A 25,991-nucleotide genomic window follows, 5' to 3' on the forward strand; every position below is an offset into this window, starting at 1 on the left:
AGTGAAAAGGTTAGCCATTTAAAATACATACAAGAGAAACATAGAAACTGGGAAGTAGGGGCGGCACTGTGGCACACTGTCTAGCAGTGCCGTCTCACAGCACTAGATACCTGGGTTCAATTCCCTGCTTGGGTCACTGTCTGCGTGAAGTTTACACATTCTCCCAGTGTCTGTATAGGTTTTCTTCAGGTGCTCCGTTTCTCCCACACTCCAAAGTTGAGTTGATTGGCCATGCAAAATTGTCCCTTAGTTTCAAGAGATTAATAAGGTAAATAAGTAGGATTATGGGGGATAGGACCCGGGTGGGATTATGGTCAGTGCAGACTTGATGGGCCAAATGGCCTCTATCTACACTGTAAGGATTTTATGATTTATGAGTAGGCCAGAAAATCCTAGAATCATACAGTGCAGAAAGAAGTTGGCCATTCAGCCCATTGAGTCTGCACTAACCACAATCCCACCCAGGCCATAACCGCATGCATTTACCCTAGCTAGTCCCCCTGACACCAAGAGGCAATTTAGCATGGCCAACCCACTTAAGCTACACATCTTTGGATAGAAGCAGGAGTAGACCTTTTGAGCCTGCTCCACCACTCATTTGGATAATCAAATTCAATACCCTGATCCTGCCTTCTCCCCATACATATGTTCATGAGTGCATGTGGTGGACGTATCTTCTGGAAGTCAACAAGTGAGAAAGGCATCACACTTCAACTAACCAAAGCATCTTGATGCCTATAACGACTCTTATTGCGAACAAAATAAAGAACAAAATGAGATAAATATGGCACTCCTACCAACTGCATCGTATATAGTCAGATACTACAATGAAAATCAAGTTCATCTCAGAGTCAAATGAGAGAAACTTTCCAAGATTTGAAATTGGGCTTAATAAAAATTTCATCTGACCAAAATGAAATGATTGTATTGTGGAGTATCCAATGTTGTCTAATTAACAGTTAATACATTAAATGGTTATATTTTCTAATTATATTTATGGGATTATCCATTTGTTTCCTTTGACAATATAAATACAATGAGAGGATATGAAAATATGAATCTCATATTGAGTATTTAAAGTCAAATGCTTAGAAAATTATAGGTCAATTCTGACCTGTGAGAGAGAACAGAAGTGGCTATCTTTTTAGAAATGTGAGATCTTATGTTTAGATGCATTTTGTACAATGATAAACCATGAATCTTTTACAACAATAAATAAAACATCTAAATAAAAAGCTATGCATCAATAAACCATAAATACATGCTCACATTCAAATGTTATTTGTTTGCATCCAGATAATTGACCATTCTGGGAAACTGGTGTGGCACAAATGTTAAAGTACTTTTTACTGCAGTTGAAGTTAACAATCTGCAGCTTTACAGCTGATAAAAATGTGCTGCATGCAATTCTTGCAAAGTTCACATATAATCCTGCTGTAGGTTCTAATTTCAGTATTTGCCAAGCATGTTGACAACTTATTTTTGCCATGCACCCAGAATTTCTTTCACATGCTCCATTTGAATCGCAGGTAAAGAAACATTGTTAGCCTAAGGATGGCACAGTGGTTAGCACTGTTGCCTCACAGCGCCAGGGACCCAGGTTCAGTTGGGTCACCGTCTATGTGGAGTTTGCACATTCTTCCTGTGTCTGCGTGGGTTTCCTCTGGGAGCACCAGTTTTCTCCCACAGTCCAAAGGTGTGCAGACTAGGTTGATTGGCCATACTAAATTGCTCCTTAGTGTCAGGGGGATTGGCAGGGTAAATATGTGGGGTTATGGGATGGGACCTGGGTGGGATTGTTGTCAGAGCAGGCTCAATGGGCCAAGTGGCCTTCTTCTGCACTGTAGATTCTATGATTCCATGATAATTGGAAATTCTGATCAGTTATCAGACAGACATTCATGATGCCTATTCCTCAGTTGTGCATTTGTCTCAATGTGTACTGTGTGCACAAAGGACTAAGAATCAGCCCTCTCTGTGGTTTGGGCAAGAATTGTGATCTACTTGCACCTGTTGCCATGGAAATAGGCATCATGTGACTTTCACACTATTTGCCAATGGGAGCTAGCTGTGGATTGCCTGAGGGTCCACGAATGGGTTAAACTGCATTTGTTCACCTTGCGTGGTGCAGCCAGTCTGCTCCACTTAAAGGAAGTCTGCCCCACCTGAAGGGGAGATGCACAGTGGAAGTTTCTGCTGGTTGCTTAATGAAAGAGTTGAAGAAATATAGCACCAAGGAGGAGCGAGGCTGCCTGGGTTCACAGATGGGGAATTGGGTGGAGTGGATGGGAGGAGAGATACCACGTTTCTGTACGGGGTCCAGAGGCCCTGAAGGCAAACCTTCAGAAGGAATTGGGAGCAGTCAGCCAGGGAATTTAATTCTTGGGGTCTGATTCCTACGACCCTGGCAACAGTGCCACTAGGAGTCTAATGACTTTCCAGGGACGGTCAAGGTCAGAGAATGCATCTTCTTATGACATGGGCAGCATGGTGGCACAATGGTTAGCACTACTGCCTCACAGGGACATGGGTTTGATTCCAGCCTTGGTTGATTGTCTATAGTGCTTGCACATTCTCTCTATGTCTGTATAGATTTCCTCTGGGTGCTCCAAGTTCCTCCCACAGTGCAAAGATGTGTAGGTTAGGTGGATTAGGCATGATAAATGTATGGGGTTATGGGGATGGAGATGGGGATGATGGTGGGTGGGTGAGAGAAAGGTGACAAGATGCTTTTGTATCTGCTTCTATATCCCTGTCAGTGTGAAGGAGAATGGAGGGGTCCACCTCTAATTTGGAAGAGGCATCGGGCAGACCTTTCTCTCTCCACAACCTCTTCTCCAGCTCCCTGTCATGTTGCAGACACAGAGACATTGCAACTGCATCTCCTTTACCTCTTGTAGTTTTTGGCTGGGACTTTCCTGCCCCACCACACAGGGTTTTTCAGTGGCAGAGGTGCCTTGCCATTGGTTGACAACAGGATCTTCTGGTCTTGCTGAAGTCAATACACATTTCTATTGGTCCCCCGCTGCACCACAAGGGAACTTGCTGAGTGGGACTGCTTTTGGCAGGACCAGAAAATCCCACCGGAATGGCTGGAAAAATCCCACCCTTTGTGTGGATAAGCCACCAAATCCTCTGTCCTCCCTGTAAGGATGCAGGAACACTCCTTGCCGAATCCAGGAGCTCACTATATCACTCCAAAACCATACCACAGTACTTAGAGATGCTGCAATAGCAGAATTTACCTTAAATTACCCTGCCTGGAGGTTAGGTGTCTGCCTCTTTAAATAATGTTCTTGGGCAGCTGAATGTATTTTCTTACAAGGGAATATGTTGAATGAACTTGCCCAGAACCAGTAAGTTAAGTCAGTCCATACATCCCAAAACAAAGATTGAACTGGCCTGAACTTGTAAGAATTGGTGCTAATCTGGTCAGCTGGATTTTATTGGAGATAACTGAATGAAACAAACCCTACTCGTGTTGGAGTAATTTCCCCCTTTAGCTCCCTTTGCTTGGAACAATCTACTTACCTCACATCACATCTGCCTAGTTTGGAGCAATTGCCCCCACTCCAGGCCTTGCTGTTTGCTGTCATGACAGTGTCGATTGGGAGGTTTCCAGCACACGTAGTAGATGTTCACATTAGTGCCCTTTATGGTCTTAGGGCACCGAGTGGGCTATGCTGGAAGAATTTGGAGGTGTTTGGTGCCCCATCAGGAGGACTTCCAGCTTTCTTTGCATTGTGTCCACTCTATCTAAAGGTGCAAATCTCTTGCCCAATGGGCTGAATTTTCCTGGCTCCGTGATGGCAAACTTTGAAGTGGTGTGTCCGGGGGAGGGAAAAGGGAGGAAACCACATTTTCTGGATGCATTCCTGCCCATGTGGCTGTTTCCCATGGACAGGGGGGAGCATGGATTGGCTGCCTGCACCACAAAGGCAGGAAGTCAAATAAGCTGCTTACTGACCCCAACTTGGTATGATTTTGCAGATGCCATAGATGGATTTTGTTGCCATAGAAGTGGTCCAATGGAGGTTGCCATCTCAATGGAGGTAGCCTTTCTGCATCAGGCCGGGAGGCCATAAGAGTCAGAGGCTCTATGGCCCAAAGAGGGAGTGGTCTGATCACATCCATGGCCCAAGCAATGCACCTGGATTTCCAATTGTAGTTTCACCCTTAATAACGTTGTCTTTAAATATATGCCTCTGAGGACATTCCATGTTGAGGTAGCTGCCCCAGCAATGCACACCCCTCTCAATGCAGATTCTGCAGCTCCAGAGTGCTGGTCCCCAGTTGTGATCAGCAGTATCGAGAACCCACATGCCACCTTAACAGGACAGAGAGCAAGAAGGCAACTGGAGGTTGCCTTCAGTTGTGTCATCAGGTGCGAGAATCAGGACTTCCATTTGGTACTGACGTCAGGCTCCCGAGACCACTGGGAAAATCCAACCCAATGTTTTTGCCAAAATGCAATTCAGTGCTCCAGTTCATCAATTTCACACCACAGTCCCAGGGCAGAAAAAAACTAGGATGCTTTTAGGTGATGAAAGAATTGATTGTTCCATTCTCACATTTGCACTGGTAAGTCAGGGTGCTGTGGATAGGTCTGCTATAAAGCTATTGCAATTGTCCCAGGAGCATGGAATCTCTACGATTTTACAATTGATTTTCCCGATATCGACACAATTGCCTGACAGACAGAGTAGGTTTTAAATTGTATTGAACTATATTGGCAAATGTAAGTCCCATAGTCTCCAGCAAACAAAAAGCACGGGGTGAATTTTACATTTTGGGGTGGGGCATGGGAGGTTTAAGCAGAAGTGCGCTGTCAGCCGTCTTCTGCCCCTACCCTTTATACACACTGAATAAACATGTTGCTGCCAATTTGCTTTGTTAGGCTGGAAGTCAATGAACTAAGTGAAGGAAGGCTGGACAATGCATCCAATTGGACTTCTCGATAGGGACCAACATCTAACGGGGCGGGTGGTGGGGGGCATAACAAAGAACAAAGAACAAAGAACAACCCAGCACGGGAAACAGGCCCTTCGGCCCAACGAGCCCGCGCCGCCGCATCGCCCTACACCTATTCTACCCTGCATGTCTACGAATGGGACCCTACTCAGTCAGATTCAGGGAAGAAATAGTGTCAATTTGGTAAAACCAATCAGCCTAAGAGCACATCTTTGGGGTGTGGGAGGAAACCGGAGCGCCCGGAGGAAACCCACGCAACCACAGGGAGAATGCGCAAACTCCCACAGACACAGGCCCAAATCCATGTATCTGCACAGCTAGCAGTGCTAGTCACTGAGCTGTTGTGGAGCCCGTCTATCGGTCCAGGATCAAGCACACACACCGACATGAAGTACTAGGCCACTCCTGGACTTCCAAGAGCAGCCCACGCACGACCCGCCGTGTGCATGCCCCTCGCTTGACACGAGGTGGACCTCCACCTGTGGAATAAAGACAAAAAATATTAATCATACAGCCTGCCCTTCCGGCATGTCAGGCTCTGAACCAAAAGTCGGTCTCAACTACCCATTCAAGGGCTGAGGTCTTGACCCTGGTCATGTTGTCTGCATGAACATGCGTGCGTATGAGCATGGATGCACATAAGTGTGTGTGCACGTGAGTATCTGTGTGTGTGTGTTTGTGTATATGTGTATGAGTGTAGGAAGTATGGATCTCTGAAGTTGGCTCAAATGAAGATGGTGACCTCTGCAATCCTATGATCTTTGTCTGTTTTGGGTAAAATGCCAGCATCTGTAGCCACCAGCTCTGAGGGCAGATCAATATTAATCTCCGAGGGAGAGGAGAAAGCCTCAGAGGGTGCACCATCACATCCTTGTGCAGCACTTGCATTGCAGATATACACACCTCAGTGGGCATGCATGGTGTGGCAGGAAGGGATTCACACACACACTGGAGCCTTTATCTACAGCTCTAGACCACAACAGCAACTTAGACACCTTTGTTGGGAGAATCAAGCTTTTCCATTTGTCTCTCAAACTGGCAGACATGGGTGTAAAATAATGTGGCAGAAACTAGCCTGGCAGTTAGTCGCCTGTGGGATTCATCCACTGAATCTCCCCCCTCCCTTTTTGCCATGCCTTACAGTTTGCAAGTTTAATGATGCAGCCCTTCCTTAATATGCAAGTTGGGCTTCAATCATGTCACTGAGGCTTGAATACTATATTAAATGTACATGCGAGTATTAATGATTTTTCTGCTACAGGGAAGGAGAATCAAGACTGGAAGTAGTCCAAAAAGGTAAGTCATTTAAAAAAAAGCTTTGCTTATGGGGCCATTAGGAACAGAGTTGCTACCTGAGTCCACAAAGAAAGATAAGAGCTGTTCAGCACAGTGGCACAATGGTTAGTACTGCTGCCTCACTGCTCTAGGGCTTTCGGTTTAATTCCGGCCTTGGATCACTGTCTGTGGGGGGTCTGCACGTTCTCCCCGTCGCTGTGAGGGTTTCCTCTGGTTTCCTCCCACAGTCCGAAGATGTGCCCGTTCGGTTCATTGGCCATGCTAAATTGACTCTGAGGTCAGAATTTTACCACCCTGCCCGCCACGGGTACTAGAGCGGGAAAGGGGCGGACAAGAGAAACCAGTTGACCTCAGGTGGGATTTTACTGTTTTGGGATGAATGAGCCATAAAATTCTACCCTTAGAGTGGGCCTGGGCAGGATTGTTGCCAGTGCAGGGTTGCTGGGCCAAATGGCCTCTTTCTGCACTGTTGGGATTCTAGTGTAAAGAATCCTATGTGTCAGTGAGCAACCATATATCATTCAGTAAGATTGTGTTGCAATGATTTTATTTGCGAAGGCCTTTAAAGGTTCAAGTTATTAAGCTTGTTTTAAGTTACAACTTGAATGTGTGCCCTGCTGCAATATGGATCTTCATGATAAGCACTGAAAGAGCTGTTATGATATGCGAGAACTTGGCATGGACTAGTGTAACAATGCTTCAGGTCAGTCACTGGTGTGGGCGGCATGGTAACATCGTGGTTAACACCACTGCCTCACAGCGTCAGGGACCCTGGTTTGATTCCTGGCTCAGGTCACTGTCTGTGTGGAGTTTGCACATTTTCCTCATGTCTGCATGGGTTTCCTCAGTTTATTCTGATGTCCCACCACAGTCTGAAAGATGTGCTGGTTAGGTGCACTGACCAATTGTAATTGTCCCTCAGTGTACCCGAACAGGTGTTGGAGGGTGGTGACTCGAGGACTTTCACAGTAACTTCACGTAAGCCTACTTGTGACATTAATAAATAAACGTTAAACTGATGCTCAGTTTGGGTTCCACCAGGGCCACTCAGCTCCTGATCTCATTACAGCCTTGGTCCAAAGATGGGCAAAAAAAAGCTTAATTCAAGAGGTGAGGTGAGATGAGAATGACTGCCATCAACATCAAGGTAGCATTTGGTTGAGTGAGGTATCAAGGAGTCCAAGCAAAACTGAAGTAAATGGGAATCTGGGAAAGAAGGATGGTTTTGGTTGTTGGAAATAAATCAACTCAGTCCCAGGACATCACTGTAAGAGCTTTTCATGGTAGAGTCCTAAGTCCAACCATTCTTTCGGTGCTTCATCAATGACATTCCCTCTATCATGTGGTATGAATGGGGATGTTCATGAATGATTGCACAATGTTTAGCAATATTTACAACTCCTCAGGTACTAAAGCAGTTCATGACTATATGCAGAAAGACTTTGACAATATTCAGGCTTGGGCTGATAAATGGCAAGCAACATTTGAAACATACAAGTGTCAGGCAATGTTTATTTCCAAAGAGGGAATCTAACCATCTCTCCTTGGTATTCAATAGCATCGCCATCACTGAATACCCCGCTGTGAGTTACCATTGACAAGAAACTGAACTGGACTAACCATATAAATACTGTGGCTGCAAGAGCAGGTTTAAAGCTAGGGATTCTGTGGGGAGTAGCTCACGTCCTGACTTCTCAAAGCCTGTCCACCATCTCCAAGGCACAAGTCAGGAGTGCGATGGAAGACTCTCCATTTGCCTGGATGAGCGCAGCTCCAGCAACACTCAAGAAACTCAGTACCATTCAGTACAAAACAGTCACCTTGACTGACACTGCACCCACCAGCTTAACATTCATTCCCTCCACCATTGGCACACAGTATCAGCATTGTATACTATCTAAAAGATGCACTGCAACAACTCAGCAAAATTCCTTCGATAGCATCTTCCAAACAACGAGCCTCTACCTTCTAGAAGGCTTAGGACAGTAGATGCATGGGAACATCACCACTTGCAAGCTTCTCTCCAAGCCAGACACCATCCTGACTTGAATTATATTGCCGTTCTTTCTCTGTCGCTGGGCCAAAATCCCGGGACTCCACTTCCAATAGCGCTGTGGGTGTACTGACACCACATGGACTACAGTGGTTCAAGAAGGTAGCTTACACTACCCTCTCAAGGGCAATTAGGAATGAGCAATAAATGCAAGTTTAGCCAGCAATACCTGCATCCCACAAACAAATAACAAAAGGTTGACATGTGGCATTATAAATTTTGATCATTTATTTGGTAAACAGTTCTGTTGGGTAGTCTTTTCCTGCCAGTCTCACATTTGTCAATCATTTCATCTGCATCTGGACAGAAGCTTGCAGGTGCATTAGTATTGAGACTGAAACATTTCACCCTGCCAGGCAATTTTGAATGCTGTTCCTTGGAGAAAGTGCCCTGGAATGCCAAACAGGGCAACCCTCGACAAGCATCTTAATGTAAGAACATCAGAACTAGGAGCAGGAGTAGGCCATCTGGCCTCTCGAGACTGTTCCGCCATTCAATAAGATCATGGCTGATCTTTTTATGGACTCAGCTCCACTTACCCGCCAGTTCACTGTAACACTTAATTCCTTTACTGTTCAAAAATGTATCTATCCTTGCCTTAAAAACATTCAATGAGGTAGCCTCAACTGCTTCACTGGGCAGGGAATTCCACAGATTCACAACCCTTTGTGTGAAGAAGTTCCTCCTCAACTCAGTCCTAAATCTGCTTCTGCTCATTTTGAGGCCATGCCCCGAGTTATAGTTTCACCTACCAGTGGAAACAACTTCCCTGCTTCTATCTTATCTATTTCCTTCATGATCTTATATGTTTCTATAAGATCTCCCCTCATTCTTCTGAATTCCAATGAGTATAGCCCCAGTCTACTTAGTTTCTCCTCATAAGCCAACCACCTCAACTCCGGATCAAGCTAGTGAATCTCCTCTGCACCCCCTCCAGTGCCAATATATCATCATCTGCTGCTGCGCCATTTGGTCACCAACTCCTGCTTTTTATTCTTTATGCTTACTTCTCCTTCCCTTGGGTTTTGCTAATCGTTGCTTTGATCTCTGCCAACTTTTGGAAAGGCTGAAATCGCGACAGAAATACATCCCAGCCTTTCAAAGGGATAAAACTATTTCCTCCAATGTGACTAAATCTGTCAGAAATCTCTCTGCTTTGTTTCAAAGGCTGCTCGTATGCATGATCTTCCGCCCCTAATATCAGCTGCTATCTCAGTGGCTTCATTAAATAATTGGGACTGACCTCAGTAATACCATGCAGTCAGCCTAACGTGATGCCAATGAACGTGAGAGCTCACTGATCTTCTGATTTACACCCACATTGAAAAATCCATCCCATGGTAAGAAAGAAGAGACAAAAAATACAACACTCTGGGTTAAAATAAATGACGAGGTCATTACTACTATCATTATTGGTGTATTCAAAAAAACTCACTAATTATTCAATGAAACTTTGACTTGTGATTTTAAATAAACAAGCATGTCCTCTCTGGGCTCAACACACGCAGGCAGAGCAGAAGTCTGTATGCAATCAAGAAGCTGGCAGGCACATACGTCTTGCAGATGTAGTACTTAATAACAGCCAAAAGGGAGCACTTTTGAGCCATTTAAATACGGCACTCTAAATGACTGCAATTTCTGAGCTATATAAAATGATGCTATCTCAGGAGTTTTTTATGTGTTAAAATGGTCATTAAAAATTAAGTGCCACATATAAGTTGTCATCTAGAATATTAATTTACCTTTGCTAATCATGTTTTTAACTTCAGGCAAAAAAAAATCACCCACCATTTGGTAACTCTGGTTCTGTCCACGAGATGTTAAAGGAATTGGATGTATACGAATGGACAATTGGAGCAAGGATCTTTTCTGGGGAACTCTTTTCAGTTTTAGCAGTACTAGCTGGACTTATTGTACATCCTCCTCCAGTGCATGCCTGAGAGAGAAAAAAAAATCAATAAATACATTTCAATCAAATTTTATTCTTGAAGGTAACGGCTTCCTTAGTATGTTGTGTACAATACTCTCAAGTATTAATTTTCTTGTTAATTGTGAGGACTATTAAGAGTATTTATTTTATTGAATTGGACACAAATTTTAAATAATCCAGCGGATAGAGATAAAAATTCCATGAATACTGTGAATCTGCAGCATGGAATCATGTCAAGTCAGTCTTCATCCTGTTACCTGAATGGAAGGAAGGAAAAATGAGACAAAGGATAAATTGATTGAAGTAAAATCCAGAATAGCTATGATGTGGATTGAGGCAATGCTGGAAACATTGGGAGGTTATGTGAAGCAGCACATAATAGCCAGGACGAAGGGTTTGAAACAAAACATTGGCCCATCTTTCTTCTCCAGATGCTGAATGACTGCTGTGTGAATGTCTAGCATTTTCTCCATTTCACTTTAGGTACTCTGGTAAAATCAGTTAGTTACCAATCCCTTGCCTGCCTTACCTTTCTGAGGCATATATCACATACACTATGGTACACAACTTTGCAGGCGAAAGTCATTTGCGCATTCTGCTGAAAAAGGGGGTGGAAATTTCCATGAGAATTTTCCTGAAAATTCCCTCAGAAATCTGATTGTTTCGCTTCCAAGGCTGCTCGCATGCAGGATTTTCTCACCATTGGCCCCACGCCTCCTTATGGACTTCTATCTCCTGGTCCAATGTGTGCTAATTATTACTCTCACTGTAGTTTTGGCAGATGATCAGCAGAAACTCTGGAGAAACAGTATTATCGGCCATATATGGTTTCTGCTGATCTCCCGCGAAACTTATTGTGCGGGAACCTCCGGGGAAATTCCAGGCACAAGCACTTTTCAGCACACACTGTGCACCTCCACTTTCTGTTTAATTGTAAAATATTTAGCTTCAAAGGATTTGTGGATGCTCTCCAAATCATTTACTGATGTACTCATCAATCATGGCCAAAAGTAGGTTGAGTGAAAGAGAAAAGGGTATATTATAACCACAGCAGATCTAAATATAGTGCAGAAAATCAAATCATATGGATGTCATTGGCAGCCCCAGAAACATCAATAATGGTCAGGAATAAACAAGCATGCTTTCCATTACAAATTGTTCTATTTAAAACAAAACATTTAAAGGCCTTTTTTGTAAAGCTAAATGTTTTAATTTTGACTGTTCACTTGTGTTCTTTCATCATTCGGTCCCATCTTAACAAATTCAAGTAAAAGTTTTTTTAATCAGTCACAAGTAAAGTTTACATTAACAATGCAATGTTATGCAATGCGAAATTCCCCTAGTTGCCACACTCCAGTGCCTGTTCAGGTCAATGCACCTAACCAGCACGACTTTCAGACTATGGGAAGAAACCAGAGTACCTGGAGGAAACCCGTGCAGACATGGAGAGAATGTGCAAACTCCACGCAGGCAGCGACCCAAGCCAGGAATTGAACCTGGGTCCCTGGCACTGTGCTACTGTGCCACCTACGGTGCACAGAATAAGTATAGAATAAGATTTTAACTTGCATATGAGATGGAGCTGCAATGTTGTGCTTCTTATGGATATTGGAAATTGGATAATCTAGAATATCAGATTTTGGTGTGGAGGTAACATAAATAACAAATCAAAATGTGTAAATATGTTTTAGGTAAGACATTAAAGTCTGCCTATTCGGGGGAACATAAAACATCCCACTGCAATATTTAAATTCTTCCAATGTCTTGGCTGGCGTTTCTCCCTCAACCAAAACAATAAAGAACAAATCAACTGACCAGCTATGACAACTGGTGTTCTGTTTACCTTCATAAGAACAATGAATGCACTTCTTCATTAGACATGAAGTGCTATGTGAAATCCTGCTGAGGATTTCATTCTTTTCTTCAAACCAAGTTCTAGTTGTGATCACTATGGTCAACAATTTGGTCAAGAATTTGGAAGTGCACCACATCTCACATTGGTTAAAGTGTATTTGCCCATGGCACCTGCCTGAAACGGGATTTCAAGCTCATTACCACTTGTTAATAGGGGTCTGAAAACCTTGTCAGTTCCCCTTGTCAAATTGACCGGAGGCTGAGCTGGTGGACAAATGAAAATCACAGCAGGTCAGCTCCCAGCCCCTCGAGGGCGAGTAAGTAAGCTGGGAAATCCACCCACTTTACATCAAGTGAATAGAGTTAAAATGGTTCCATTAGACATAACCAAAAGACACCATCTCTCTGGAGACTTGCTTCCGTTGGGCTAGAAAGCTATAGCAGTTTCCCCATTCAAACCCCGAGTTAAATCTGCACTGGAGCAAATGGGAATCTGCATATATTTTGAGGCTCTCTCTCTGAGTTGTCTATTCGCAGATTCCTCTGGGATAATGTTGGAATCAGTCAAAATCCAAGCGGGTAAAGAATCTGATTTTTTTGAACTGGCATCTGCCCCCAGTGGGTAAGATTAAAATTGAAAATGCTGACAAATCTCAGCAGGTCTGACAGCATCAGTGGAGAGAGCCATTGTTTTGAGCCTGGATCATTCAGATTCGAAACATTGGCTCTGTTCTCTCTCCGCAGATGCTGTCAGACCTGCTGAGATTTTCCAGCATTGGGTTTCAGATGCCAGCATCCACAATATTTTGCCTTAATTCAGATTAAAATTGATCCTAGATCTTGAATTGGCCATGTAGTCTATTCCAAAATATCATCTTCACAAACAATCTGGCTGTCAGAAAAGTCTAAGGGCAACATATACAATATTTGATGCAATGTAGATTTCACGGGAACATTAAATTTCTTTCCCTTTTCCACTTTGTCTTCTGAAACAACTAGCTCATACTTTCATAAGTGCTGACAGCCTCAATATCACACTTAAATGATCGTTGCTTATTTAGCAACCGAAATGACAAAATTCAGCAAGTTAGTGATCATCACAATCAAGTTTAAATCTGCCCTATGGCCTTGACACTTTCTTTCATAGTCAATAGTGCCATGTGATTGTTTACATCCACTTAAAAAAGGCCAATAAGGTTTTATGGTCTCATCTGTAGCTTTGATATGTATAGGGAGAGCAGGAAGTGAGTGATACCACAACTAGGAAGCCTGAAAATATGCATTTCCCAAAGGCCTGTCAGAACTTAACAGTAGGTTAGTTTTTACTCCATTCCTAGCTGGATGCCAACAAGAAAGGAGCTCCCGAAAATGAGGAAGAGGCTAAAGAGGAATTTATACCTTTTGTACTGAAATGAATCCAGCTCTACAATATCCCAAGATCTCTGCACTCCCCTAAATTTTGTCTCTTACACAAGTGACAATTTTAATTGTTCCATCATTGCAGCTATGCCTTGACTTGCCCATGCCCTAAGTTCTGGAATCCTTTTCCTAAATTGATCTAGGCTGGAATCTTGCAATTCTGCCTGCAGTGGAAACCTTGGTAGGCAAAGGGAACTTAACTGGGTGGGAGGCCAAAAATCAGTTTCTCAATGGCTGGATGAACTTTTGCAATTAACTTCTCAGGATTTCAAAGATAGGTCCAAGTTTCCTGATGAACAGTTTAGGAAAGCCCAATTGCATGCATTCTCACTGAAGGCCAGCTCACCGTAGTTAAGCTCTCTTTTCCAAATTAAGTGCGCCTCCAGCAAGAAATTAAACATTCACATTTATGATGGCACGTAAGAGGCATGTACCAGATGAGGTGGACCTCTTCCATGATTAACAGTTAATTGTCGCCGCAATGTCCATTTTGTGCGTCATCTGTAAATGCCAGCCCATGCTTCCGGCCAAGTCGTGGCAATGCAAGTTGCTGCAAGAAGGATGATCAAGGGAGGGAGGCAGACTTAACAGGAAAGGGTGAAGCTATGACCCGGCAATGCTAGAAGGGTCAGTTTAGGCTATCTGGGGAGTGTTAGTCCAGGCTGTTTGTTTAGTTTAAGTTTATTTATTAGTGTCTCAAATCAGTTTACCTTAACTCTGCAATGAAGTTACTGTAAAAATCTCCTAGTCGACACACTCTAGCACCTGTTTGGGTACATTGAGGGAGAATTTAGCGTGGCCAATGCACCTAATCAACATTCTTTTGGACTGTGAGAGGAGACCGGAGCACCATGAGGAAACCCACACAGACACAGGGAGAACATGCAGACTCCACAGAGACAATGACCCAAGACATAGCATCTGTCCCTGGTGCTATGAGGCAGCAGTGCTAACCACTGTGCCACTGATCTGGGGAGGGATAGTGCAGGATAATGCAGGCCACGAGTGGCAGGTATTGGTCATGATTTAGGCTGAGGAGGGACTAACTGGGTAGTTATCGTGGCAGAGGAAAGTGACTAAAAGCTGGGGATGTTGAGGTTTCAGTCATGAGATTTAAGATTAGAGTACTGGAAGGCAGAGGACATGGCAGGGTGGAGGAGGTAAACCTGGCAGCGTGGCAATGGCAAGATCATGATTGTGTACTGTAAGGTTTAACGGGTTGTAAAAGTTAGCTTAATGATGATCTCAAGGATAGGAGGGGTCAGTTTCGGTGGGTTGCAGTGTCAGGATTAGACCAATGCTACAGCCTCCCAATTGGCTGAACTGATTAGGGATGGGGTAAAACTTACAAACAATGCAATGACTACACAGGTCGCTGCAATGCGACCAAAGAGCACCTCAGGCATTCCCCATGATGGCTGGCCAAGCTTGCCATTTTGTTAGCCATGGTGTAACTGAAGAGGAACATCCTTCGGGTCAATAGTATCTGCTGGATGGCCGGATTCGTATCAAGGTCTCAACTTCAACAGTTAACATACAAGGATGGCTACTACACAGTTCAAGCTCCTTATATTTTCCACAGTGATTAATGTGAGATAATAAATAGTCATTGAATAGGCCCACAGCATCCATGGGTGCATGGGAATTAAATGCAATGCCCTTAAATGCAAGCAATCATTTTAACAACAACCACTATAATGAGAATGATCCTGACTTGAAATGTTGGCTCTATTCTCTCTCCATGGATACTGTCAGATCTCCTGTCCCCCTCAGTGCCCAGCCACTGCTATTCCACACTGCATTTACTGATTTAATTCATCCTTCCCCGACACTGCTGGGATGTTTGCCTATGAGCCCTTCTTGTGCAAACCTCCCTCTGCGATCTCCATCCAGGCTGCTGTGGTCAGATTCCCTCATTAGAACAATGTCTTACTGAGTGGGTGCATCTGACAACTGCAGTTGGGAATTATCCTCATGGGATTCCTGGCTTGCCTTTGGTGCAGGCTCGATCCTGCCCCTTCCTGGCTATGCCTGTGGCCTCCTCCTTGATGACAGTTAGAATTCTAATATCAGAAATACTATTGCAGGTCTTGGCTCACTCCTCCTGTTGTGGGTGTACTTGTCCTGCAGACAGACAGAAGGATTAACTATCATCTCAATGGGGGCATGAGTAATACAGGAACATTCATGCCTATGCCAGCTCCTGCGCTCTCCCCAGTAAATGATTAACAAGCAGGATGTCTGCAATGAATTGAGCATTAAGACCATGTAGTGGCTGGCACACATTTGGTGCATATGCCCCACTTGCTGCTGATTCCTGCAACCCTAACATATCTGTGCACTCACGCACTTATACTGTCTGACACCCTCATGAGTGTCAGTTTGCAATGAGTAGACAATGTCATTTACCCTGGCAGAGCAAAGCAGAACTTTCATCTTTTCCCGACACTCCTGTGGGGCCCCTCATGTGCTACCTACACTGCAACCTCCATCCAGGCTGCTGTAGTCAGACAGGAGGAGCTGGGAAATAGCAGAGGCTTCGCTGAACTGTAGGGCCACCCATCGTCTTCTCTGGGATGCGCAGTGATCTGCAGAATCTGGAGCTCCTGGCTTGCAGTAAATGAAAGGCTGCTGGGTGCCCTTTAAACATGATGCCCAAGCATTCAACCCTATGAGTTAACAGCGGGCACATTGGCTTTCTCTGTGCCCTTCAACAAGATTCACCAAGCTCCTCACATGTAATGAGCTGAACAGCACAAGATCGTGAGTGATCAGCTTCCCATTCCCTGACACCCCAGCAGAAATCACTCTCACATCTGCTGTCACCCTTCAACTTATTCTCCAGAATGGAAGATTCAGCCTCTACCCTATTATCTTATATGACCTTCCTTAAATCCTGCCAACATCGGATCTAATATATCCTTATGTGAGTTGAAGGAAATTTTGTTTGGTAATATCACTTGAAACATTGTATTCTGGCCTTGTAGAAATGCAACTTACTGTTTTTGTTGCTATGTATATTTTTAAACAGCTTATCAATATGTCTGAAGACCATCAGTCAATCATTGTTTATGAAATGGAAAATGAAATTATCAGCTTTAAATTTGGTTACATAAATATTCCATGCAATACCTTTTCTTTTCATGTACTAATCTAACTTTATAGTGTACAGCACAACGCAGCCTTTATTATAAACCACAATAGGGTGGCTTGATGGCACAGTGGTTACCACTGCTGCTTCACAGCCCCAGGGACCCCGGTTTGACTCCCAGCTTGGGTCACTGCCTGTGTGGATTCTGCATGACCTTCCCTTGTCTGTGTAAGTTTCCTCCAGTTTTCTTCCACAGCCTGAAAGACAAGCTGGTTAGGTGAACTGGCCATGCTAACTTCTCCCTTGGTGTACCTGAACAGATGGGAGTGTGGTGACCAGGGGATTTTCACAGTAACTTCATTGCAGTACTAATGTATGCCTACTTGTGACACTAATAAATAAACTTAAAAAAAACTTTGGAGCCATTCTCCGTTCTGGAAGATAAAGATTCCTGTACTTCAGGTACAGGAATGACAAAAGTGCATGTAACAAAGGAATCATATTTCTTGGGCATATATCTGACAGGAGGTGATTAGTGTTACTGGTCTATGCAGTAGAGTGACATCTGAGTACAAAGCTTTTGTCTGTGAAAGTTTTGGTGGATAATTAGAGTATGTAGAATAGAGATTTTACTGTAGTTGAATTTATACACTATCAGTACATTATTTCCCCAAGTACATTTTCTGCACTGCATTCTATTTTCCGAATATTATAAACACTTGTTCCTCAGCTATGAGAACAGAAAGGCAAGTTACATTGGTGAATAAACCAACGTTTTATACATTACTCATCACTAGATTCATTGAGAATCAATTTCACTGGGATTGTCAAACACCAATTATGTTTTAAAAGGAAACTGAGCATGGCATTATACACTTATTTTTAATACATATATTGATTCTGAAGTAATTTATTTCACATTGCTAAAATATCTTAACTTGGAACCTCAGAAATTATGTACTGCAGTTCAATTAATCACACTGAATTGAAGGATATTTTGTCTAATATGTACAAACTGTGGCAGAGATAATTTAATGCAATCAAGTCAAAGCATGCATCCTTTATTTGCAATAAAAAAATCTCTTCAACGCACCAAACACTCAAAGCAGTGTCAGTATAAATGTTCAGTAATTGGCTTAAACAAAGCTACAAGATTCAACTCCTTTTACAATTCTATTTGTCTACATATGCATTTTCCTCTCTTTGGGATCAATGAGAATCTGTGTTTAAATCCATAAATATCTGTTTTGACACGGTGACATGTATTTTCAATAAGAAGATAGATGTTAAATCCCTTATTCTTCAAATTGTTTTCCATTTACTGTAAGGAAACTGGGAAAAACCGCTAATAGAATTCCCAATCTTAATGATTAACTGACTTGAACTAAAGAGCTTGTCATTCTTCTTTCTCAGGAAACTTGGAAGAAAAGCCCATCTTTCTTTGATATTAATGAACCATTAATTAAATTGTGAGATTGCACAGCTTTGAAATGTGCAATTTCATTGGTGGCAATAAAAAAAATCCTTTAGCATTTTCAAGCAGCTAAGGAGCCACATTATTGGTATAAATGTCAAAAAGTTCAACAATCCAGTTGTGCAGTGAACGATGCTAACTGAAAGTGGCCCAAAGCCAACATAGAAAACTCTGACTTATGATCAGGACTAGTAAGAGCTGGTCACCTCTGTATTGGGATGGCATGGATATTTTGGTGAAGAAGTACCTCCAGGAATGCAGAAATAAAAATTGCTTTACTACTGAAATCTCTCTCCCCACAATGTGCTTGGCTGCTTCAAGAACTTTTCGTTAACATCCCACCAGGGCTGTTGTCTTTTTTGCACATTTTACCTTTGACTGTATCTCAATTCATTTTCCTAAATATATGGATCTCACTTAGAGTCGCATGACATTTATTTCTTATTTCAATCTTCTCGCTTTGGATACTCTGATTATTGCCATTGAGACTTTGAATGCTGCACAGTGGTTAATACTGCTGCCTCTCAGAACTAGGAACACGATTCCAACCTTTAGGTGACTGTCTGTTTGCAGTTTGCATGTTCTCCCCATGTCTGCATGTGTTTCCTCTGGGTGCTCTGGTTTCCTCCCATAGTCCAAAGATGTGCAGGTTAGGTGGATTGGCCATGCTAAATTGCCCTTTAGTGTCAGGGAGTTTAGCAGGGTAAATACATGGGGTTACAGGGATAAGGCCTGGGTGGCTTGTTGTCGATGCAGACTCAACGGACCCAATGGCCTCTTTCTGCACTATAGGATTGCTATGATTCCAAAGTTCTATAGTATACGACAGACCACTATAAACCTTGAGACTCTAGCTGGAATATATCACAGAGCAACCCCAGGCTGATCCATCTGGTGGTATCATCAATTTTGTTGTAATGGAGCTGCTATCAATGGAAAGCAGCTGTGTATCTTGAGCCATCGCCATATAGAAAATGGCTCTGATTCTGAGAATACAATCAGACTCTTGTCTTTCTGGTCAAATGTCACTGCCTGTAAATTAAGGCAATGTGGCAACTTCCAGAAATGGTCATAGAGACATTTTGATGTTAGAGGAAAAGTTAAAGCAGGAGTGTGCAAGGATGGACACAGATATTTGTCCCCATTGTACTGTGCTGATGTTTACCATGGCAAACTGGGTGCTGGGCAACAAGGGCCATTGCTGGCCACCTGACTTGTGACTCAGGTGCACAACCAATGCACACATGGGCAGCATGCATAGAATGAGAGCTGTAATATGAAATATCATTGAGCCCACCACTGGAGTGCTTAGGCAGATGCATTTGCTGCCTGAGATGGTCTGGAGAAGTCTTGCTGCAGTCACCAGAGCGTGTCATTATTTGCCATGGTTTGCTGCAGTCTAGACAACCTCACCATCATAAGGGTTCAGCCTTTAATACCAGATATATAGTTAGCAACAGGAGGAAGCAGAGGAGCTGGAAGCTTTTTCCTGTCTCAGTGCTCTTATGCAGTGCCATAGCAGCATTGCTAGAGGAAGGGTGCTGAATTTTAGTGTGGTAGACGGCATGATCTAATAGGACAAGCTCTAGCAACTCTGGACTCCCGACTGCAGCACCTCGGCATTAGAGTAAGTATTCTGGATTGATTGGTTGATAAGAACCAGTGAAGGAACTGGCAGAAGCGTACAGCCAGAGAGTGAGCTGTGGGAAGAGAGGTACAGCCAGGGCAAATGCAGGGCCAGCAAAAAGTGCAATGTGGAAGGGTCTGCAGAAGATGCCATTACCCTGCAGGCAGAGTTAACAGGCAACGTTCTAGTTACCTCGACAAATCTGAAGGTTGGTGCCCAAGGAGGTTCTGCTTCTCTAGGGACAATGAAACCTCCATATTCCAAACGTTAGGCCTAGTGATCACCTCACACTGTGTAGATGGTCACCTGTGCCAATGGCCCTTAAGAAACTCAGAATAATAGAATCCTACAGTGCAGAAGGAGGCCATTTGGCCCACTGAGTCTGCACCAACCACAATCCCATCCAGGTCCTATCCCCATAACCTCATGCACTTAACCTTAGTTAGTCCCTCTGACATTAAGGGGCAATTTGGCATGGCCAATTCACCTAACCCGCACACCTTTGGACTTAAGGTTACAGTGGCTCGGAAGTTTTATGCCTCCTTTCCAAGGGTCAGTGAGAGATCAATATGGTGTTTCCCAACCTGTTGCCCACAGCTACATCGAGCAGCTTACTGATGCTCTGTTCAGATGGGTCAGACTGATCTCCATTCATTCCCAGACCCATGATGCCAGCCAGGCTGAGCAAACCAGAGGCTTCGCTGCAATTGCTGGGTTCCCGCATCCAAGGAGCCATGGATCGCATGCACATGGCCGTCAAGATGTCTTTGACAAGCCGGGTACCACTCAATGAAGTTCAAGGCACAGATTTTTCAGGTCTGTGTCATGTACCCTGGCAGCTGCCATGATGTGTACACTGCAACACACCCAGGTGCCAAGGCTCTTTGTTGCTTCAGATCAGTTGGATGGTTAGCTCCTGTACAAGAAAGGCCATCTCCCGAAAAAGTGGCTTGGGTTGCCATTCCGACACCAATGGACATTGAGAGGAGCACTGTGCTACACAAGATGAGGTTCTGTTGCCTGGGCCGATCAGGGGGAGCACTGCAGTATCCTCTTGCTCTTATTATGTCTTATCTGCTGTTCCCTGCATAATCTGACTCCACTCTCCTATTAGAGGATGAATTCAGCAAGATTGCTGCAAAGGGCGACTCAGCCTCCTTAAACTGACATGATTCAGGTGTTTTGTTGCCTCTAAATTGGTAACATTAAGCATTACTGACTGATTGCCTATTCTGTAGTTTTTTGTTTTGTTGGTGGTTGAAATTGTTTCCTGCTTCACAGCTGCTTCAGCAGTTTGGCACCATGGCTGGCTGCAGATTTATGCTTTAGCTGGTGAACGATGCCATTGTGTGCACTCTGCAACTTTTGTGCACCTTTTTCAGCATTTTCCATGGCCTGTGCTCATTTAATATTCATGTCAATCTCTGCAAGTAAAATATGCTGAATAAGATTGTTTTTTACATCACAGATTAACCTATCATGTGACATGTCATTCAGGGTAGCTCCAAAATCACATTACCTGTTAATTGTTTCAGCTTAGCAATGTCAATCGTGATCAATTCACAACTCCAGAGGCTCATCATCTGCCTTGGACTTCAGCAGCCCTTCGACTGCTGGCACCGTGGACTCTCTCTGTCTCTGCCAACTTGCTCAGCTTGATGTCTATGTCGATATGTGAACGCATTCTAATCAGTATTCTGCAAACTGTGTGTGCCTTTCTATGCCCTGTTTGTGGTCAGAACTCTCCACTCACCTGACGAAGGAACAGTGTTCCGAAAACTAGTGGCATTTACTACCAAATAAACCTGTAGGACTTTAACCTGGTGTTGAGACTTCTTCCTGTGTTTACTAGCTCAGCTGTCAGCCTCAAATGTTGCATGATGATTGGGTCTGTAAGTATCTCAGGAATTGACCATCATTTCCACGCTGGAAAGAAAGCCTGAGATCCAAGCTCTGGGAAAAGCCCTTTGTCTAGTTATAGAATCCATAGAATCCCTACAAGTTCAGAAGGAGATCATTTGGCCCATCGAGACTGCATCGACACAATCCCATCTGGGCCTATCCCCATAACCCCCACATATTTATCCTACTAATCCACCTGACACCAAAGGGCAATTTAGCATGGCCAATTCCCCTATGGTGCACATAAAGTCATAGAGGTTTACAGCATGGAAACAGGCCCTTTGGCCCAACTTGTCCATGCTGCCCTTTTTTTTAAGCATCTAAGCTAATTCCAATTGCCCGCACTTGGACCATTTCCCTCTATATCCATTTTACCCATGTAACTATCTAAGTGCTTATTAAAAGGCAAAATTGTACCTGCCTCTACTACTACCTCTAGCAGCTTGGTCCAGGCACTCACCACCCTCTGTGTGAAAACAATTACTCCTCTGGACAGTTTGATATCTCTCTCCCTTTACTTTAAACCTATGCCCGCTAGTTTTAGACTCCCCTACCTTTGGGAAAAGATATTAACTATCCAGCTGATCTGTACCCCTCATTATTTTATCGACCTCTATAAGATCACCCCTTAGCCTTTTATGCTCCAGAGAAAAATGTCCCAGTCTATCGAGCCTCTCCTTATAACTCAAACCATCATATCCCGTTAGCATCCTAGTAAATCTTTTCTACACTCTTTCTAGTTTAATAATATCCTTTCTATAATAGGGTGACCAGAATTGCACACTGTATTCCAAGTGTGGCCTTACTAAGGTCTTGTACAACTTCAACAAGACGTCCCAACTCCTGTATTCAATGTTCTGACCAATGAAACCAAGCAAGCCAAATGCCTTCTTCACCACTCTGTCCACCTGTAACTCCACTTTCAAGAAGTTATGAACATGTACCTCTAGATCGCTTTGTTCTGTAACTCTCCCCAGTGCCCTTCCATTAACTGAGTAAGTCCTGCATTGTTTCAATCTACCAAAATGCACCACCTCGCATTTGTCTAAATTAAACTCCATCTGCCATTCGTCAGCCCATTGGCCCAATTGATCAAGATCCCATTGTAATTGAAGACAACTTTCTTCGCTGTCCGCTATGCCACCAATCTTAGTGTCATTTGTAAATTTACCAACCATGCCTTCTATATTCTCATCTAAATCATTAATATAAATGACAAATAACAGTGGACCCAGCACTAATCCCTGAGGCATACCGCTGGTCACAGGACTCCAGTTTGAAAAACAACTCTCTACAACCACATTCTGGCTTCTGGCAAGAAGCCAATTTTGTATCAATTTAGATACCTCACCCTGGATTCCATGAGATTTAACCTTATGCAACCACCTACCATGCGATACCTTGTCAAAAGTCTTGCTGAAGTCCATGTAGACAACTTCAACTGCACTGCCCTCATCTACCTTCTTGGTTACCCCTTCAAAAAACTCAATCAAATTTGTGAGACATGATTTTCCACTCACAAAGCTATGCTGACTGTCCCTAATCAGCCCTTGCATCTCTAAATGCCTGTAGATCCTATCTCTCAAAATACCTTCCAACAACTTACCCACCATAGGTGTGAGGCTCACTGGCCTGTAGTTCCCAGGCTTTTCCCCGCAGTCCTTTTTAAACAAAAGCACAACATTTGCCACTTTCCAATCTTCAGGCACCTCTCCCATGACTATTGATGATTCAAATATCTTGGCTAGGGGACCCGCAATTTCCTCCCTAGCCTCCCACAGTGTCTTTGGATACACTTCATCAGGTCCCGGGGATTTATCTATCTTGACGTGCTTTAAACACCTTTGCACTGTGGGAGGAAATCGGAGCACACGGAAGAAACCCACACTGAACAGTAAGTACGTGCAAACTCCAGTCACCTGAGGCCGGAATCGAACCCAAGTCCCTAGCACTGTGAGGCAGTGCTAAACACTGTGCCACCATGTCAACCTCTGATGTTGAACTCCTCCATGCTCCTTGACAATGACTGGTTTACTGGCAGATACGCCAATGCACCGAGCATTTCATTACAGTACAGATGGAGACCACTCGGCCTACTGATTCTGCACCAATTCTTCAAAATAGCATCTCATCCATGCTTGCCAACCCCCCTCCCCCACCGTATCCCCATAACCATGTGCATTCGCTATGGATAATCTACCTAACCATCTTTGGATTGTGGGAGGAAACCGCATCACCCGGCGGAAATCCACATAGACATGGGGAGAATGTACAGCTCCACAGTCACCCAAAGCCAGAATTGAACCCAGGTCCCTGGCGCTGTGAGGCAGCAGTGTTAACCACTTTGCCAACATGCCATTCTGCTAAATATATCCAGCATTTTTTGTTAATTCAAATTTCCAGCATCCATTATCCCAGTGTTGTAAGCATTCAATATGGTCCTGTTTCGCTACCAGCCTCTATAGAATCAATTAAAATTCCCTGAATCCTTCAATGGATCAGGAATAAATCCACCGTTGTTTGCTCATATGGCATCATTAGCTTCCAGTTCTAGGTGCACTATCTGTTCTACACCATCTGCTCTGCTATTATCACAAGATACTTGCAGGTAGAAATGCCTCCTTTGTGCAATTTTATTTTGCCTGTCCATAAAGTTCCTAAAACCATTGCCCACCACCACTTCCCTCCATCCTTTGCGGTATCAAGTTACTACATGGAAATGTTTCTTTTGAAAGAAAGAACAATGGACATTAAAATGATATTATCTACCCCTTGAAAATTCCTCCCTGCAGTGTATTAGTTCCCCAGTCATGGCATCTCCAACTCCAAGTTGTTGATTTCTTGATATGTAAGTTGGAGTGACAGCCTCTTTGGTTCACTATGAGCTGTGTTGGTGATTTAATCATTCTGTCTTCTTAGATTTAACTTTCAACTTATGATATCATTCATCCAGTTTTAAACCGAGGCGCATTGGAAGGCACTGGCTATGACTTTTTGTCCTATGGGACGGTCCCTATTTTGAAGCTGTGAATAATGACGTATTAGAGATTTCCAGCAAATAGCAAGGGCTAAAACACAAAACAAAAAAATATATATTAACCACATATTTTGCAAAACTTGGCTTTTTGTCCAACTTCCTAAATTGTGATGAACACAAATCACGGTGGCTAATGGGGAATAACTAAAGCAAACCAGGTATAGATATTAAATATGTTGAAAAATTATGAAGAGTGCATAGAAAGAAAATGTGAAAAGGAAAATATATTTGAGGCATTTCTCCTGTGAGACACTTGACGTAATTATGGAATGAGTATGGTACTAAATAGAAAATTTGTATATTTGAACTGCATAATGGTATTTCGTCCTTTTAACCTTCTAATTGCTCTCTACAAACATAAACATAGAAACAATGATGGACAGGGAAAACCTTCTGGTCAATACAACCTTTCTCTCACAATTGTAGCACTTTGCATATATACATTACGCACATCTACCATCTCAGCGAAAACCACATGAATTCCTCAGAGAGTCAAGGCACCAGATACAAATCCAAATCAACTGGGAACAAAAATTTAGGAAATTCATCTCTGACCTCACCAGGCAATTGAAATTTTATGCAGCACCTATCTTGTGTAAGAGATTACTTTTTGCCCAGCCAGAAACAGGTCTGGCTGTTTGAAATGATTTAGTGATTCACCATCCCCCACTCAAGCCAGCAGACTGTACCAGAGGTCAGCTATTCTCCGGAAAAAGAACCACCTCCTGACATCTAACTTAGATCTTGTCTTGTCCAACTTTAAATTTTGATCCTTGGCCCTCCCTAACTTATTTAATTGGAACAAACTGTCAACCCAAACATAATCTCTTTCCTTCATAAGGTACCTTCCCAAATTGTGGGTGGTACCCTGCTAATCCCCCTAACCCACAACATCTTGGAACTCTAAGGGGCAATTTAGCATGGCCAATCCACCTAATCTGCACATCTTTGGAGTGTAGGAGGAAACAGGAGTGCCTAGAGGAAACCCATACAGGCCCACGTGCGAACTCCACGTAGATAGTCACCCAAGACAGGAATCGAACCCGGGTTCCTGGTGCTGTGAGGCAGCAGTGCTAACCACTGTGCCACCGTATGGTATTCAAAGTCTCAATGGCAATAATCAGTGCACCCATAGTGAGAAGCTTGAAATAAGAAGTAACATGTAGTGAGACTCTAAATGAGGTCCATATGTTGAAGGCAATGAGTTGAGGTATGGTTGAAGATAAAGTGTGGAAAAGAGACAACAGTCCTGGTAGAAAGCAAATGAAAAGCTCTTGAAGCAACTCAGCACATCCCGGGTTCCTGGCCCTGTGAGGCAGCAGTGCTAACCCACCGTG

General features: G+C 43.4%; 1 protein-coding gene across 3 annotated transcripts in view; it reads right to left on the bottom strand.

Moving 5' to 3' along the window:
* Nucleotides 1-25,991, bottom strand: part of ush2a (Usher syndrome 2A (autosomal recessive, mild)) — an 815,153-nt gene that overhangs the window by 400,237 nt on the left and 388,925 nt on the right. For all 3 annotated transcript variants that reach the window (XM_080200528.1, XM_080200527.1, XM_080200526.1), the window contains one exon: nt 10,109-10,256. In XM_080200528.1, coding sequence (XP_080056654.1) covers nt 10,109-10,256 — 148 coding nt within the window. The remainder of the gene's footprint in view (nt 1-10,108; nt 10,257-25,991) is intronic.

This window comes from Carcharhinus amblyrhynchos, chromosome 12 (assembly GCF_965287045.1).
Source record: "Carcharhinus amblyrhynchos chromosome 12, sCarAmb.v2.hapA, whole genome shotgun sequence".
In the NCBI taxonomy this organism is placed as follows: Eukaryota; Metazoa; Chordata; class Chondrichthyes; order Carcharhiniformes; family Carcharhinidae; genus Carcharhinus; species Carcharhinus amblyrhynchos.